General features: G+C 38.8%; 2 protein-coding genes across 6 annotated transcripts in view; one reads left to right on the top strand and one right to left on the bottom strand.

Annotated features, from left to right (window-relative positions):
• SLC12A7 (solute carrier family 12 member 7) overlaps positions 1-1,283 on the top strand; it is a 134,395-nt gene extending 133,112 nt beyond the window's left edge. For all 5 annotated transcript variants that reach the window (XM_066624035.1, XM_066624032.1, XM_066624036.1 and 2 more), the window contains one exon: positions 574-1,283. In XM_066624035.1, the coding sequence (XP_066480132.1) occupies positions 574-665 (92 nt within the window). In that variant the 3' untranslated portion in view covers positions 666-1,283. The remainder of the gene's footprint in view (positions 1-573) is intronic.
• Positions 1,284-8,889: 7,606 nt separating this feature from the next.
• On the bottom strand, positions 8,890-14,802 carry CAVIN4 (caveolae associated protein 4). Its single transcript, XM_066624472.1, has 2 exons — positions 14,392-14,802; positions 8,890-9,546 (listed from the first exon to the last, which is right to left on the bottom strand). The coding sequence occupies exons 1-2, from the start codon at positions 14,800-14,802 to the stop codon at positions 8,890-8,892; spliced, it is 1,068 nt and encodes a 355-aa protein (XP_066480569.1).
• Positions 14,803-14,931: the final 129 nt, after the last annotated feature.

The raw sequence follows: 14,931 nt of genomic DNA, 5'->3' as shown, positions 1-14,931 counted from the left end.
GCATTCCAAGCTGGTGTGTGTGTGTGTGTGTGTGTGTGTGTGTGTTTTAATTAAAGTAGAAAGAGTAAAACAAACTTCAGTATATCATTGCATCATCCACTGTGCTCACATGATCATTACCAATAATATCACATGTATTGTCATTCCTATCTAACCTATTATCATTAATTCATCACAGTCATCATCCAACTTGTGATTTCAGTTTAAGTTTATTCAAAAATCTCTTAATGTAAACAGCATTTCCGTTTCCATTTATCAAACAAATCAGATAAACAAGTTTCAGACATTTTAACACTGACCTACATGACTTTCCACAGAGCTCGTAGGCTTCTCCACTTTTTCCCCTAGTTCTTGAAACTAGAACTCTAGCAGCCATAAGCAAATGATAATAATCTCAGGGCAACTCAGTTGTTCTTTATAGCCCAAAAGACTTGTTTTGTTGTTGATGCTTCTCTGTGGGTTCAGGATATGTTTTTGGTGCTGGGGAATGGTATATAATACTAAATGTATCACCATAAGGATCAGGGACAGTTTCATAATATGTATTAAGACCTTGACTTCACTGACTTTCAGACATGGAGTTCTTGGAAGTTTTGACAGAAGGCTTGAACAGAGTGCTTTTGGTGCGAGGAGGAGGGCGTGAAGTCATCACCATTTACTCCTAATATTCCTGATTGCATAGATATTGGCAGTAACACCCATTTCTGGATTTCAGAGCAGGAATTTGGCAAACCTTGGACTAATTACTTTGGGCTGGCCCTGTGTTTCTTGCGTACACAATAGAATCCAACAGTTGAATCTTGTGGTGTGTTTTTTCTTTTCCAAAATTGTTTAAGCAAAATGTTTCCTATACAGATCTCTAACATTTGTCTTTACTGAGGAAATGTATAATATACCTGTATATTTTTTTAAATGTAGAAAACCAGCAGATTATTTTTTTGGTCTTGGGGTGAGGGTGGGCTGCACAGGACTTTTTTTGCACATAGGTCCTAAATATGGCAAATAGGGCAACTTTTTTTTTTTTACCTAGATACAGACATCTAAGTTTGTAGTACTTTTTATAAAGATGGTTTTAAAAAGAAAGTTTTCAGGAACCATTTTATAAGAATCTAGTTGACATATTTTGTACTGTTGACCCTGCCAAGTAGCAAGCAGTTTCCATATCAGGTCTGCCTGATTCTGTGTTCCTATTCGTTCTCAAATATGTGAATCTTGTAGCACTGTACTTTAACGATTGCTTGTTGAATAAAAATCCTTTAATTTAGCTACAACAGGTTTAACTACTTGAAAGTGTACGTGAGTTTTTTTTACTTACTGTGGTCCCAGCCTAAGCCATTGGTGTGCAGCCACAGAGAAAGCCGCTTTAAAAGGTCGTTCTGCTGCTTATCAGTAGAGCAAATCAATATCTTATTTTTAGTGCATAGTGTTTGATTTTTGTCTCTTCAGTTTTAAGGCTTGGTAATTCTGCCCTGAGACTTTAGAAGAGGGCAATGTAAAAAACCCAGTAAAGAAAATAATAAGCATCAGAAATCATGCAAGTTTAACAGTTGTAGCAAACCAGGCAAAGGTGAAGATGGAGAGCTCAGGTGATGTGGAAGAATATTTGAGTAAGAGGGTAAAAGATAGATGATTCCATTTTGAAAGGTGAACATGTCAAACTGTGGTAGTTCAGAAAGTGGATGGTTCAGGTTTTGAGGAAATATGGCTATATGAAAGTGAACTGGCTGACACAGAGATGGTTAGGCTGTTTGCAGGTATAGAAAGTGGCATCAAAGATGCAGAAAAAAAACTGGAGAAGGAGCTGATGAGCTTATGCAGAGGAAAGACCAAGAGGAAGAAGAAGGGTGATACAGTGGTTGAAGAAGTAGACTGTGTGTATGTAAGTGTGCCTGTGTGTTTTAAAAGATGACAACTGCTACATTTATTGTGGCTACAGAATTTCTTCCTTGGTTGCTGGAGAGAAGCAATAAACATACCAAAATGCAAAAATTTGACAACTAAAGAATCACTTGCAAGCAATATTGGCGATTCTTCAAAAGAACAGAATAAAAGTACAGGTGGGACCTCACTATCCACTGATTTGACTTACCACTACTACCTACATCCACTTTTAAATGCCTTGTAACAAGGAAAAAAGCATCACAATCCAATTTCCTACCTTTGTGCTGTTAAATAATAATTTCATTCCACTGGATTCCATTATTCACCACATCTAGTGACCGAATGTGGTATAGCATATATATACCAATGCATTCTGGGGCAACAAAGAAGGAGCAAGAAACCTGAAAGTGGGTCTTTATTTTTCTACTGCTTTGGTATCCACTGATTTTTTTAATCTACTGGAGGTTCTGGGAACCCCAGTGGTTAATAAGGCATAACCTGTATCAAATGAGTGACCTCTAACATATTATACAGATATTTGCCCAGTATCTGTCCTTAAAGAGGCAGTTAAAAGAAGGCGTGCAGTCGGTTTTGTTTCTTCTTAAGGTTCCCGTTTCTGAGAACCTCCAGTCTTAGCCAGGCCATCACATACTTGCTATATTCTCTTTATTTTTCAATTTTTTTATATTGCCCTTCCTCCAAGGAGCTCAAGATGGTGTATATAGTTTCTCTCCACCTTTTGTACTCATAACAACCCTCTGAGGTAGGTGAGGCTGAGAGATGGTGACTGACCCAACATCGCCTAGAAAGCTTCATGGCTGAGTAGGCATGTATGGATAGGTTCATGAAGATCTGGAAAACTTTTTAAAAAAAATATTCATATATAAAAGTTTATTATTGATCTATGTTATATAAGATGATTTATGTATTCAATATATATCTTTTTTATAAAATACTTTTTTCCCCTTTTTGGTTTTCTTTTCCCCCCTTTATTATAGCATATTTACAGTGTGTGTTAAGATCTTGTTGTAATTTTTATTCTTTAATAAAGGTTAAAAAATGGCTGAGCAGGGATTTGAACCCAGATCTTCCAGGTCAAATTCCACCCCCTTATATGTCGAAGAGCCACATGTGGCTCAGAAGCTGCAGTTTGGCCACCCCTGCACTACACTAGCCTAGCTCTTTGGTCGTGTTATAGCTGTTGCATTTTTCTGGTTTAAGCTACGCAGTGCTTAACACCTGACTATATTATGTCCATTCAATATAGGTGGGAGAAAACGGTGATAATGAAATAAACACAACACCACTTTCTGCAGTTCTCATTTCTGTAAAACAAAAAACCCCAAAATCTGCAAAAAAAACAATTTTGTTATTTAATGGGGGGGGGGGTACATGGGTAATGATTGCAGCTGCAGCTGCTCACACAATACTACCTACACGGTACTCTTTTAAAGCAAAATCATAATTTATAATTAATGGAAATTTTGAATAAAAACACAAACCGCTTTCTTCACTTCTAACTTTGGAAAACACCGAAATCTTTGAAAACTAAAAACATTCTCTCCCACCTCTACCAATCAATATATATATATATCAATATACCAATCATATAAAACGCAAAGCGCATTGAACTAATAAACTACAGCGAGGGTTAACTGCACAGAAAATGAACTTAACTCGTAGTTGATAATTTTGTATGCAATTATACTAACCCTGAGTAGTTTGAAGTTCTGAAAATTTTGAAGCCAAGGGAGGACTTTGTTGAGGACTTTGTGTTGCATTTTTACAGAGAACATTGAGATTTGAGGCAAACCAAATATGTGCATTACTGAAGTATTTATCAAATCTAAATATTAAGATATACATTATCTATCACTTAGATATCTATCACATTATCTATCACTTTAACAACTTCACTTTGTTGGCAGTACATAAAATAGAACAGTTTGATATATTAAGTTTTAAAAGTATAAATTTCATATTTATTTCCTAAGATTTTCCCATTTTTGCAAAAAACAAGAAAGCTCTCTAATTTTTAAGTTTGTGCTAGTGTTATTTCTGAAAGCAGTGAACATTTTTCTATGTTCCTATTGTTATACACCAATGTTTACACTGATTACACTGATGTTGGCAGGACCTTTTTCATGCAGTAACTTAATGGGTGTTAATCTGTGAAATCTGGATTCATTAATAGTATCAATGCAGTGCATAGTAGTTAATCAGTGGAATAGGCTAAATGAAAGTTTATCACTCCCTGCAGTTCACATAAATAGTGCATCACAAAACAAAGACCAAAGAAATGTTGGTTTTTATCACAAAATGACCAAAGAACTAACAATTGTTTCATCCCTGTCAGGAGCCTGGTGTTTTTTTTAGTGATTGTTAGTCTAGTCATTAGCAATGTTCTAATTACTTATGGATTGCCCTTAATGTATTTCACAGTTTGAAGTCATACTGTGCTCCAGATAGCCCTACGGAACAGTTTGGAAGTAATTCTCCTCAGTGACCTTAATAGGGTGCTTTGAAATGCATCGGTTCAGGGGGGGTCATGAAGTCAGTAAGGTAATTGCTTTGGAAAAGTAATGGCATTTCAATGGTGGTCTGCCTGATCCAACAGTAAATTTCTTAGGAGTGGTGATTTTAATATGAATTGTTTATAGGACCATGTCCTGCTTGACTACACATTTGACTGCTAAGAGTTCCGTAGTAGACTCATCACCCACACACACTTTCAAGGATATAATTACCATTTTTTTGTGCACCCCTGAAATCATGACAGAAAACAAAGTCCTGTCTAGAATACTGACATATTATTTGCATGTATTAGGATCACATTGATGAGGAAAAAAGCTACAGCTTTAGGTACAAAGTAATAAATCTTAGGGCACTGATGAAGAAACATTGTGTATAGCTGGACAGATCCACATAAGAGAAGTTACTGTTGTGGGGCTGGGTCTGCATAATTTGAACAGGTTTGATGTATATGTTGCTTAAAAACACAAAGGTAAAACTGGTTGGCTTAGAAAACATGATCCAGCTTCTTCACCCACTTAGTTCTGGTTGTTTATTTACCAGTTGCCAGTCCAGCTGCTCCCAGGCATAGTAGAGTTCATTCCAGCAGACAGGAGGAGAGCCAAGACAGTTCCCGGCAATTGGTAAGTGGGCTGTACCTTAAAAGGTGATGCAGCTAAGGGAAAGCACGAAAGCCTGTAGGAGGAATTTCCCAAGAGATCAGTCAGAGAGGCTGGTCACCCCAACAGAGAGGCTATGGAATCAGGAGAACTTGTTTGTAGTGATTGGTACTTTAATTGTTGCTGGGATAATGGAATAGCCAACTGCACAGACAGTATTTTTGGAGGGACTTCCCCCAACCTCTTTGGTATCCCTCGCCTCACTATGACTTGAAAAACTACACAACTAGACAAAAGTGATGAAGTCGAAAGACAGAACCCTGCTTCAAACCAGGGTCACTGGCAGAATAATCTTGCAGGATGGAAGAAAATATTTTTTTTAAAAAATTTAAACACTGAGTGATAGCTCTGCTGCCAGAAAGAGGGAATGCACAGCTGTAATTGTGGAGAAAAAGAGTAAGAACATCTTTAAATAAGGCTTTGCTCTGCAGGTACATACAGTATGGTGCTTTTTTGAAAACAAAATGATTTAAAGAGGCATATATGCATTAATGTGCATATCATCTTTTACTTACTGGAAGATATTTAAAACAGCTTTAGAACTGCTTCAGCAATGTGGGGTTGCTGTTCAACAAGCAATAGTTAGATCAACCTTCATCTCTGTTACTGAGTAAAGCTGAGTTTGCTTGAACTATGCCCAAAACTCAAAGAAGAGAGAAAAATTGGCATCACAGTTATGCTCATAGCTGATGCTATTCAAAGTTTAGCTCTCCAAAGTTTGCTTGCCACCCTTAAAATGTTTTAGGCTGAGGATATCTTTGCCCCTATTCTTATCTTGCCTCTCAAAATCTTCATAGGTCTGGGCAGGAAAGGAACATGGGAACAGGTGCAGAGTAGTTCAGGAAAGCATTCCAATGTCATTCTATTCTCTCATTCAAATCTGGCCAAAATTTGGAAAATACTACCCTGGGAATTTGGGGGGGGGGAATGCACTTTTATTAATGCTTTGGATCAGAATGTGCATTGTCTGGCTACCGATTCCAATAAAACAATACAAATGGGATACTTTTAAAAAATATGTGACAGGATTCCCATGTGATGTCTCTACAACAGACTTTTATGCACAGTGTAGTTTTAATTTCGCGTTTGAAAACTATCCAACATTAAATTCCGGTCAATTTTCTGCAAAGTGATATTTGAGTTGTTGTCTGTGGCAAACAACTCAAATATTACTTTGCAGAAGTGTCTTCAATAGCTCTGTACCTGTATATGGTACAGGGTATAATTCAGTTCTGTCTCTTTTTTTTAATTTTAGAAACTAATCCCTCTGTTCCAAATCAAGGATATACTACAGATCAAGCAGAGCACAGAACAGGATAAATAAGCTCATGGACTAAGATAATCTTAGATCCTTAATGAAATCTAAGCTGGCAACAAACTACATGTTCACGTATCTTGCAAAGTAAGCCATCAACAAATTCCATTTGAGTTTACAGTGTGTGGAAATACACTTACTGTACATTTGAAACAATTTTCTCCCTTATACAGTCTGTCTCTTGTGCCTGCCATTGCAATGAAGTCACCCTCTCCATTCTAGAAACACTAATCCACTTTCAAGTTGTCGCAGCACCAAACAGGCACACAGTGTAGAACTACTAGTAGTAGTAGAATAAAATTAGCAAATCACAGAAACAAATAAAAAGTTGCATAATCTCTTAATCTTGGCAGGTCACGGAATGCAGCTTCTGCTGATGCAATTTTTGTTTTTGCATAAGATGCCTAGCCCTGATGTTCTTAGGTTCTTAATCATTGCAAGTGCAGAACAGGACAAATTCAAAAAAATGCATTTTAATGGAAGATTTCCAGGACAAAGCCTTTAGGATAGTTACAACTGACAGAAAAATCAGTAGCTAAAGATATTTTATCTGTAAATATTTGACCCAATTACCTCAGGGTTTAGAGAGCCATTATGCAGGTAGGCAGAAGGCTACAAGTCCCAATGTAAATTAATGGAAGCAAGAATATATCATATTTGTTGAATGAGGTAATTGGAGGCATTATCAACATACAACAACCAATGGGTAAACATGTATACCATACATGGGCATGCCATGTAATCCTGGATTTTCCCCCTTGAATCTTGTACTTACCTATCAATTTGGATCACCTAATATAAGAGCCCTGCTGTATCAGACCAGCATTCAGTTTAATCTAGCATCCTGATCTTATGTCATAGGAAGCTGCTTCAGAACCAGACCATTGGTTCAGTCTAGCTCAGTACTGGCAGTGGTTTTCCAAGGTTTCAGACAAATTCTCAGTCCTACCTGGAGACACCAAGGATTGAACCTAGGACCTGCTGCATGCAAAGTGTGAGTTCTGCCATTCAGCTGTGGGCCCAATTTAGCCATTTCTCCATAGTTTTGCACTATGAGGAAATGGGACCTACAACCTTTATTTTTGTAATAGCATTCAAACATTTTAACATTCTTCCAGAGCCTTCCTTTTCTTGCCTGCTACTGCAAATTCCTTCCGAAAACATCACTGAATCCTTTCTCACATCCTTCATGAACTTATTCATAGTTCTTTCCTTACCACAGAAAGCAAATGAAATGTTAACAAATGCCTTTCAAGAATCCATTAACTTTGCCACAGCTTTTCCAGAACAACTTTCTCCTCACATTCCTACTTGGGATTTAAAGAAAAGCTAAATTGTTAACCATAGTCTTCAAGACAAATAAGTTACCTGTTGACAGATTATTTCCCCTAGTGGCAGAGTCAGCCTGAGATATCTGTCATTTAATGAGATTTACTATGCTTAGCTGTCATTGTGCATAAAATACACATAGCAGAAAAACTGTAGAAGGAATTAATGCCATTAAAATGCAGGGGGCTTCCATCTCCCTGTGGTGTTGAAATGCAATACCTGTTTTGATAAATAGTACTGGTGTGCATACATCAAAGGAATTCAATTCCTTATTTATATTGGGGAATGATATCAGATGATGAAAAGATACCCATTGACTGTAAACGGAAACAGTATATACATATAGATATATTTTACTCATATAATTGTAATTAAATCAGCACACACGCCTGTAAATCAGTGGTTTCCAAACTATGTTCCTGGGAACTCCATAGCTGCTTGGGAGTTTATCAGGGGTTCATTGGTAATGGCAGATAAACGGCCTAACATGCAGAACTTCTGCCATTGTTAATTTTCCCTTTAAAGTATCACCATCGAGGGTACTAAGCACATTAATAATAATAATAGTAATACAGGTATTTCTATACCGCCTTTCTTGGTCCCCAGATTTCTCTTCGGACTTTATTCAAGGCGGTTTACACAGGCAGGCTAATTAAATCCCTGTAGGGATTTTTACAGTTTGAAAGAAGGTTCTATCTTTCAAGAAACCACAACATTCAGATGTTTCTGATCTGGTCGCAACATTCTGGCCTCCATCCTCCCACGCTCAGAGCAGATGGAATAACTCGGCTCAGCTTATCAGCTGCTTCAAGGTCGCACGGTGCCGGTGGCCTCAAACTGGTGACCTGCAGATGTTATCTTCAGGCAAATGGAGGCTCTACCCTCTAGACCAGACCTCCTGCCCATTCTAGCCTGTATGCCCTATTTCTTGTGGGGTGAAAGAACCAGGAGGCCAGTCTGGTCTCCCAGATTAGAGGAAAGTTCCTCAGAACATGCTCTAGAATCCTCTGCCAGGTGCAGCAGATGCTTAGGGGCTCCTTGGCAGACAAATCAAGATGGACAGGATTACTGAGGGAAGTCGGAAAACCACTGCTCTACCTCTCTACCCCAGTTTACAGGTATTGCTCCTTCCCTGCCATCGGAATACCACCACAGCAGAAACACTTTGCCCATTCAAGCAGACTGCTTCAGATCAACGAGGAGGACATCCTCATCTTCTTTGGCCTCCTGTTTGACCATTATTTTTTCAGGAGTGATGACTGTTGTTGGCTTCTCCTCTACCTGAGAAGAGCCTTTTGATCCATTCCCTTTGTCTTTCTTCACTTTAGTTATCACTTCAGTGTAGGCAATTTCTTCCATGGCTGGTTCTGCATCCCTGTTTTCTATTGTTGAATCACCACCTGGCTCTTGGATTCCTCCCTGGGCTTCAGCTGCTACTTCCTCCTTTGTGTTCTTATTTCTGTTGAATGTCTCCTTGGTTGGTTTTGCCAAGGCTATCGTTTTCTTGAACCTTATCCCAGACTGCCTCAGCCTTTCTCCTGACTGCCTAATTCGCTCTCTCCTCTCAGGTGTTACTATCCTAGTCCGAAGCCTGTCCACCTTATTGCCAAAATTTTGCCTTGTTTTCTGAAGGTTCTCTCTCGAAAATGCTTTCTTGATATTGTCAATGCGCCTCAGGCCTGATTTCTTAAACCGGGATGTTCTGCTTTCCTCCAAGTAATACTCTTCGTCAGAGGAGAGATCATCAGGTGGACAAAAGGCGTCTTCTAGGCTTTCCCCTCGTGTCCTGTCTCTGATAACTGATAGAGAAGATGGACACGGAATATCCTCCTGCAAGTGAGAGCGCATTGTCATTTTTGTACTAAAACTTTAAAAAAATGGTTCATTGCATATGGAAGGGGGCAATGGGATAAGAATGTTCCAGGTGGCTGCTTCATCAGCAACTGGAGCAACACACTAGCAAGTATATACATCAAAGGAGCCACATTTACTAGCACAGGAGCTTAGTATTACCACATAAGTTTTATATCACCATTACTGTGACTCTCAAGCTGACCTCCCAGGCAAGTCTTTTTTTCTTCCATCAACAGCAGATACATTTTTTCCCCCTCTTGGAGCTGGTGCAGATATAACATTGATCAATAAGGAATGGATCATGAAATCACCTGCTTTCTACCATCCAGCACCCTACCCCCATCCTCTTAGCCATGAATTTGCCACTTCCCTCTTAACTGCAGTTAAGAGTTTATATCAGCTTAGAAGTTAGCCAGGATTTGAAATCAGTTTCAAATCCTGGTGAAGTAGAAGCACCAGTTAGTCTTTATGACACTTAGGGCACAATCCTAACCCCTTATGCCAGTGCTTTCCAACACTGACATAAGGTCAATGCAGCTCTGAGGTAAGGGAACAAACATTCCCTTACTTTGAAGAGTCCTCCGTGAGTGACACCCAACTGCAGGATGCAGCACATGTCCTATTGGCACTGCTTTGCCAGTGCTGGAAAGTACTGACATAAGGGGTTAGGATTGCGCCCTTAAAGTGTCTATGTAACACTTAACCTGCTTAAGGGAGGATAGAAGATATTCACGCCTAAGAATTGTGGTGTACTCCCATAATCCACTCCAAATCTTTTACCTTCAGTTATTGACTCTTACATCTGCACCAGACCTTATTGTTTTCTAACTAAAATATGTGTTAATTACATTGGAAATCCATACAGTTAGACCAAAGAACCAATGCCCTTTCTAAACCATAGCTGCATCTTGTATGATATACAGCATTACTAAATACAGGCGAGTAACAGCATTGTGGGTCAGGGACATAGGACCAACTACCAGGTGCTGCTATCAAGGGCTGAAACCCAAAAAAGCAAAGCCTTGAAATAAAAGTACGTTTTGTGAACCAACAATAACTTCCGATACAACCATTATTTATGTTGGCAAATACAATATAAAATGGTTTTGTAAAAATGATTTTGCACGTGCATATATACAGCAGTTTACATTATCTGTCAACCTGTAATACATACTAGTATCTTTGTATCACATTCTCAGGAATCTGTCATTACTTGGTCTAATTAATGGAAACCTTCTCTTTCCAATGTATTACATTACAAATTGCAACTTGCAAATTGCCCTAGTAACTTCCCAGTCCCTAATCGTATTTGATCCAATTTACACAAAGTTAAGCATGCCAAAGTCCATTGGTAAAGACTGGGTAAAACAGCAATAATTAAATAAAAACATAACACTGCTTTCTGCACTACTCATTTTTAAAACAAAAAAACCCCCCCAAATCTGCCAAAAAACATTGTTTTATTGGTTTTTATTTATTATTTTATGGGGATGCATGAGTAATGACTGTGGCTGCATCTGCTGACACTATACCAACTACATATCACCTACCTGGTACACTTTTACAGCAATTATAATTTACAATATTTTAATTATAATTTTGATAAAAACATGCAACACCATTTTCTGCACTTCTAACTTTTGTAAAACACTGAAATCCACAAAAAAATACAACTGTTTTCTCCCACCTCTATCCACTGACCTTGGAAATGCCAACTCTGTACAGGATTTCAGCCATTTTCTTTAAAGTAAGACCCACTTAAGGAATTTGCTTCCAAGAATATATGTTTAGATTGTAGTCTTAGCAAGTCCATTTTTACCTTTACCATAAACTTGTACATAGCTACTCACCTGTGGTGACTAGGAACAGCTCCAGGTAACTACACATGGAACATTTTGTAGACTGGAATAGATTTGATCCTTTTTTCCCCCTCTCTTCAAACCACACATGTGCCACAAACAACTAGTAAATCATTTTTGGGTAAGCTTATTTCCAAGGTTACTCTATTTGATAATAATGTAATCAAGTAAATAAAATATATCAGAGTGTGCCATAACTAGCAGACTATAGTAAAGAGAAATTTGAAGCCTTTCAAAATAATTTGTGTCCATCCCAATTTAAGCAAGTCCCTATATACTGATTGATTTTATTTTATATGATTTTGTTCTTGTTTGTCTGTTTTTTTGGCTGATGATGAAGCCACTCCAGGCTTTCAGTACAAAGCAGAGGTTGTTCAGAAGTTGGCTTTTGTACATGCCATGGGCTAGACAAGGGGTGTCAAACATAAGGCCCGCAAGCCAAATGTGGCCCCCAGAAGCAGTTTATCTGGCTCCTGTTTTAATTGGCTTTTTCCAGCATGATAACTGGGCTCTCTCATATCTTGGAAATATGAACAAAATTTGCACATTTTCTCTTCTGTCATTTGCAGCTAACAAGTTTCTAAGTGAGAACAAAGTGCTTATTTCTGGCCATCACCTGCTTAATGATGTCACTGTCTGCTTAATGATGTCACTTCCAGCCTCACCAAGCACCATGAATGCTAACTTTGATCCTCTGTATGAAAGGATCATACAAGTTTGAAACTCCTGGCCTAGACTGCAGATGGCATGAAAAACATCTGAATGAGTTAAGTGAATGGTGTACAGTAGAACAACTGACAAGACACCTGCTACATGAAATTACATACACACACAACCCCCCACTTATTTTCAGGTATCTATGTGAAAGCTGCTCTGTAGGGAGCTCATTGATCCAGCCCATTGACCCAGAGGAAACGATGCTGATTGCTGTACTCATAAGCAGCTTCTATATATATTCAATTGGTTCAGCGCAGTCATAGTTACTCCAACTGGTTACAGCTCCCTAGAACCTCTGTCAGTACTTTCTCCAGCTCTGCTACTTGAGACCCCTTTAACGCAAGATACCAGAGACTTACTTTGCATGCAAAGCATGTGCTGTTCTTCTCAGCTATGGGCTCACCCAACATTTCTGGCTACAGGCCTGACCAAACAGCTGTTTATTCTACAGAGAACATTTAGTTCTTTAAAGGCACACCCCATGGGAATATCTCCTGTCCATGCCCCATCAGAACGATTGGGATCTTGAAAAAGGGCAAGAAGTGGTCCCTCACGAACCTAATCTTTGAGAAACAGCAAAAAAAAAAAAATTCCACAGGATGCAACATAATCTGCACTGATGCCACTACATTGTTGCACAGGGTTTTAGGGTGGATTGAGTTACCTGGCTGAAATTTGCCTATTGTTTCTCACTTCATCAGTGCTTCTTCAGTGAATATATAATGCTTTTCCATTCTCATCATGCACATATATTACGCATACATCGCTCATCTATGAACGAGGGTAGAAAATTCACATGCATATATGTAATTCACATACACAAATAAGAACATCCAGAGGGCTAAAAAGAAACCATTCACATGAACGAAGTTATTCATTCACTGAAGCAGTGTTTCTCAAACTGTGGGTCGGGACCCACTAGGTGGGTTGCAAGCCAATTTCAGGTGGTCCCTATTCATTTCAATATTTTATTTTTAATATATTAGACTGGTATGCGACTGCATTTGGGGAAATATTACAGATCTGTACTTTTAACAGGCTATATATATATATATATATATATATATATATATATATATATATATATATATATATATATATATATGCTTTTAACAATGATAGTCACTCCGGGGTAAGTGTAGGTAGGATTCCAGCCTAGGATTGTTAAAAATTTTCCTGCTTGATGATGTCACTTTTGGTCATGACATCACTTCTGGTGGGTCCTGACAGATTCTCATTTTAAAAAGTGGGTCCTGACGCTAAACGCTTGAGAACCACTGCACTGAGGTATTTTCATGGTCCAGTCTGACAAATTCAAATTCCTGGCCACAGCTGTTATTCTAAACAAATAATCTGATGGTCTAATGACCAGCTGCTACATATTCTCAGTTCCTGGTGCTTTCAATGAGAGTGAAAGAGCCTGATTATCTTGCAGGATTTAGGAGTTCTTAAACCCAGCACTGCAGTTACAGGAATAACATAATACATCCCTATCTTTGCAGCTTGACCAGCAATTTGAGCACACTGAATACACGGGCTATTTGTATGTTCTAAAAAACACTGACACTCCAAAGAGAATAATTCTTTATTACGCGTTTATATTAATTGGAACATGAGAACTGCTGACTTCTTTCCAGTACAGGCACTCAATCTTGCAAAATCTTGCTAGGATAAGCCATTTTGAGACACGCATGAGAGCTGAAGTGCCATGCAAGGGAGAATTTGCAAGGGAATCAGTGTGTGAAATGGAAAAAAAATAAACATTACAACTTGCAATGATAAATAATTAGTAAACAAAATATAAATAAGCTTTTTAAAAAAAATGTAATTAATAGAAGTAATACTTTGTGCAGTGAAAATCTGAGATTTAGATCTCAATCCAGGGGAGAAATCAGGGATGACAGTCAAGCATGGAATACTCTGTCATGATGCCCAAGCGTCTGCCTCAGATTGCCTTTCAGAGAAGCAACAAATAGTCCTTGCTGATCTACAGTTAATCTTATTCTGGCTGGCTGAGAAACCCCCTGACACTAATAATAGACCGAGTGCCTTGCTGCTGGGAAATTCAGACTACAACACGTTCCGAGGCAGAAATCTTTTTTTTTTTTTTTAAACACCCAACAAGACATAACACTCGACTGATATTGGGAAGGCTGCTTTACCTCCTTTTAGTTTGTCAAACAACCAGGGGGGATGTCCAACACCGGGAAGAGTTATTGCACTGAAAAACGAAACACACATTTACCTGGTAAATTACAACCCGGAACTTGTTTTTCCGCAGCATTTCCTCTTGCTTGGCTTCGACCTTCCGCACATTTGTGTTCTGCTTCTCCACACGTGCCCTCACTTCTTTTACACGAGCACTAACTTTGCGGGTTTTCTCCAGCAGCTTGTTAACTGTGTACTCGGTGTTGCCGTGAGCCTGAGCAAGCTTTAGTATGTCAATCTGAATAGTCTTGATGGCATTCTCCATTTCTCTGTGTCTCTCTTCAATGCGTTTCTGACTGGCCTGCACACTGTCCACAATTGTGGCTACCTTGTCCAGGACTCGGACAATTGTAAAAGCAGCATCTTGTTCCTCATCATCATTTGTGACACTCGGCAAGCGATTATGGTGGATTTTGTCCATCTCCAAGGTGGTTTCACGATGATCCATGCTGCCTATCTTCTGATCGGTCTACAGGAGCTGAAATATAAACTCCCTTCACGACGGCCGTTCAAGCCCCAGTGAAACAATTCTGGCACTAGTGCAAGAAGTCTGCTCGACAGCTGGCTTTAGGGGAAT

This window comes from Tiliqua scincoides, chromosome 4 (genome assembly GCF_035046505.1).
Source record: "Tiliqua scincoides isolate rTilSci1 chromosome 4, rTilSci1.hap2, whole genome shotgun sequence".
Classification (NCBI taxonomy): Eukaryota; Metazoa; Chordata; class Lepidosauria; order Squamata; family Scincidae; genus Tiliqua; species Tiliqua scincoides.
The sequence above is the reverse complement of the archived record's forward strand: the minus strand, read 5'-3'. Positions and strand labels throughout refer to the sequence as shown.

Coding starts and splice junctions, on each gene's coding strand:
- CAVIN4 (XM_066624472.1), bottom strand. CDS start 14,802: ATGGATCATCGTGAAACCACCTTGGAGATGGACAAAATCCACCATAAT. Junction 9,547..14,391: donor TCCGGGTTGTAATTTACCAG/GTAAATGTGTGT, acceptor TCTCACTTGCAG/GAGGATATTCCGTGTCCATC.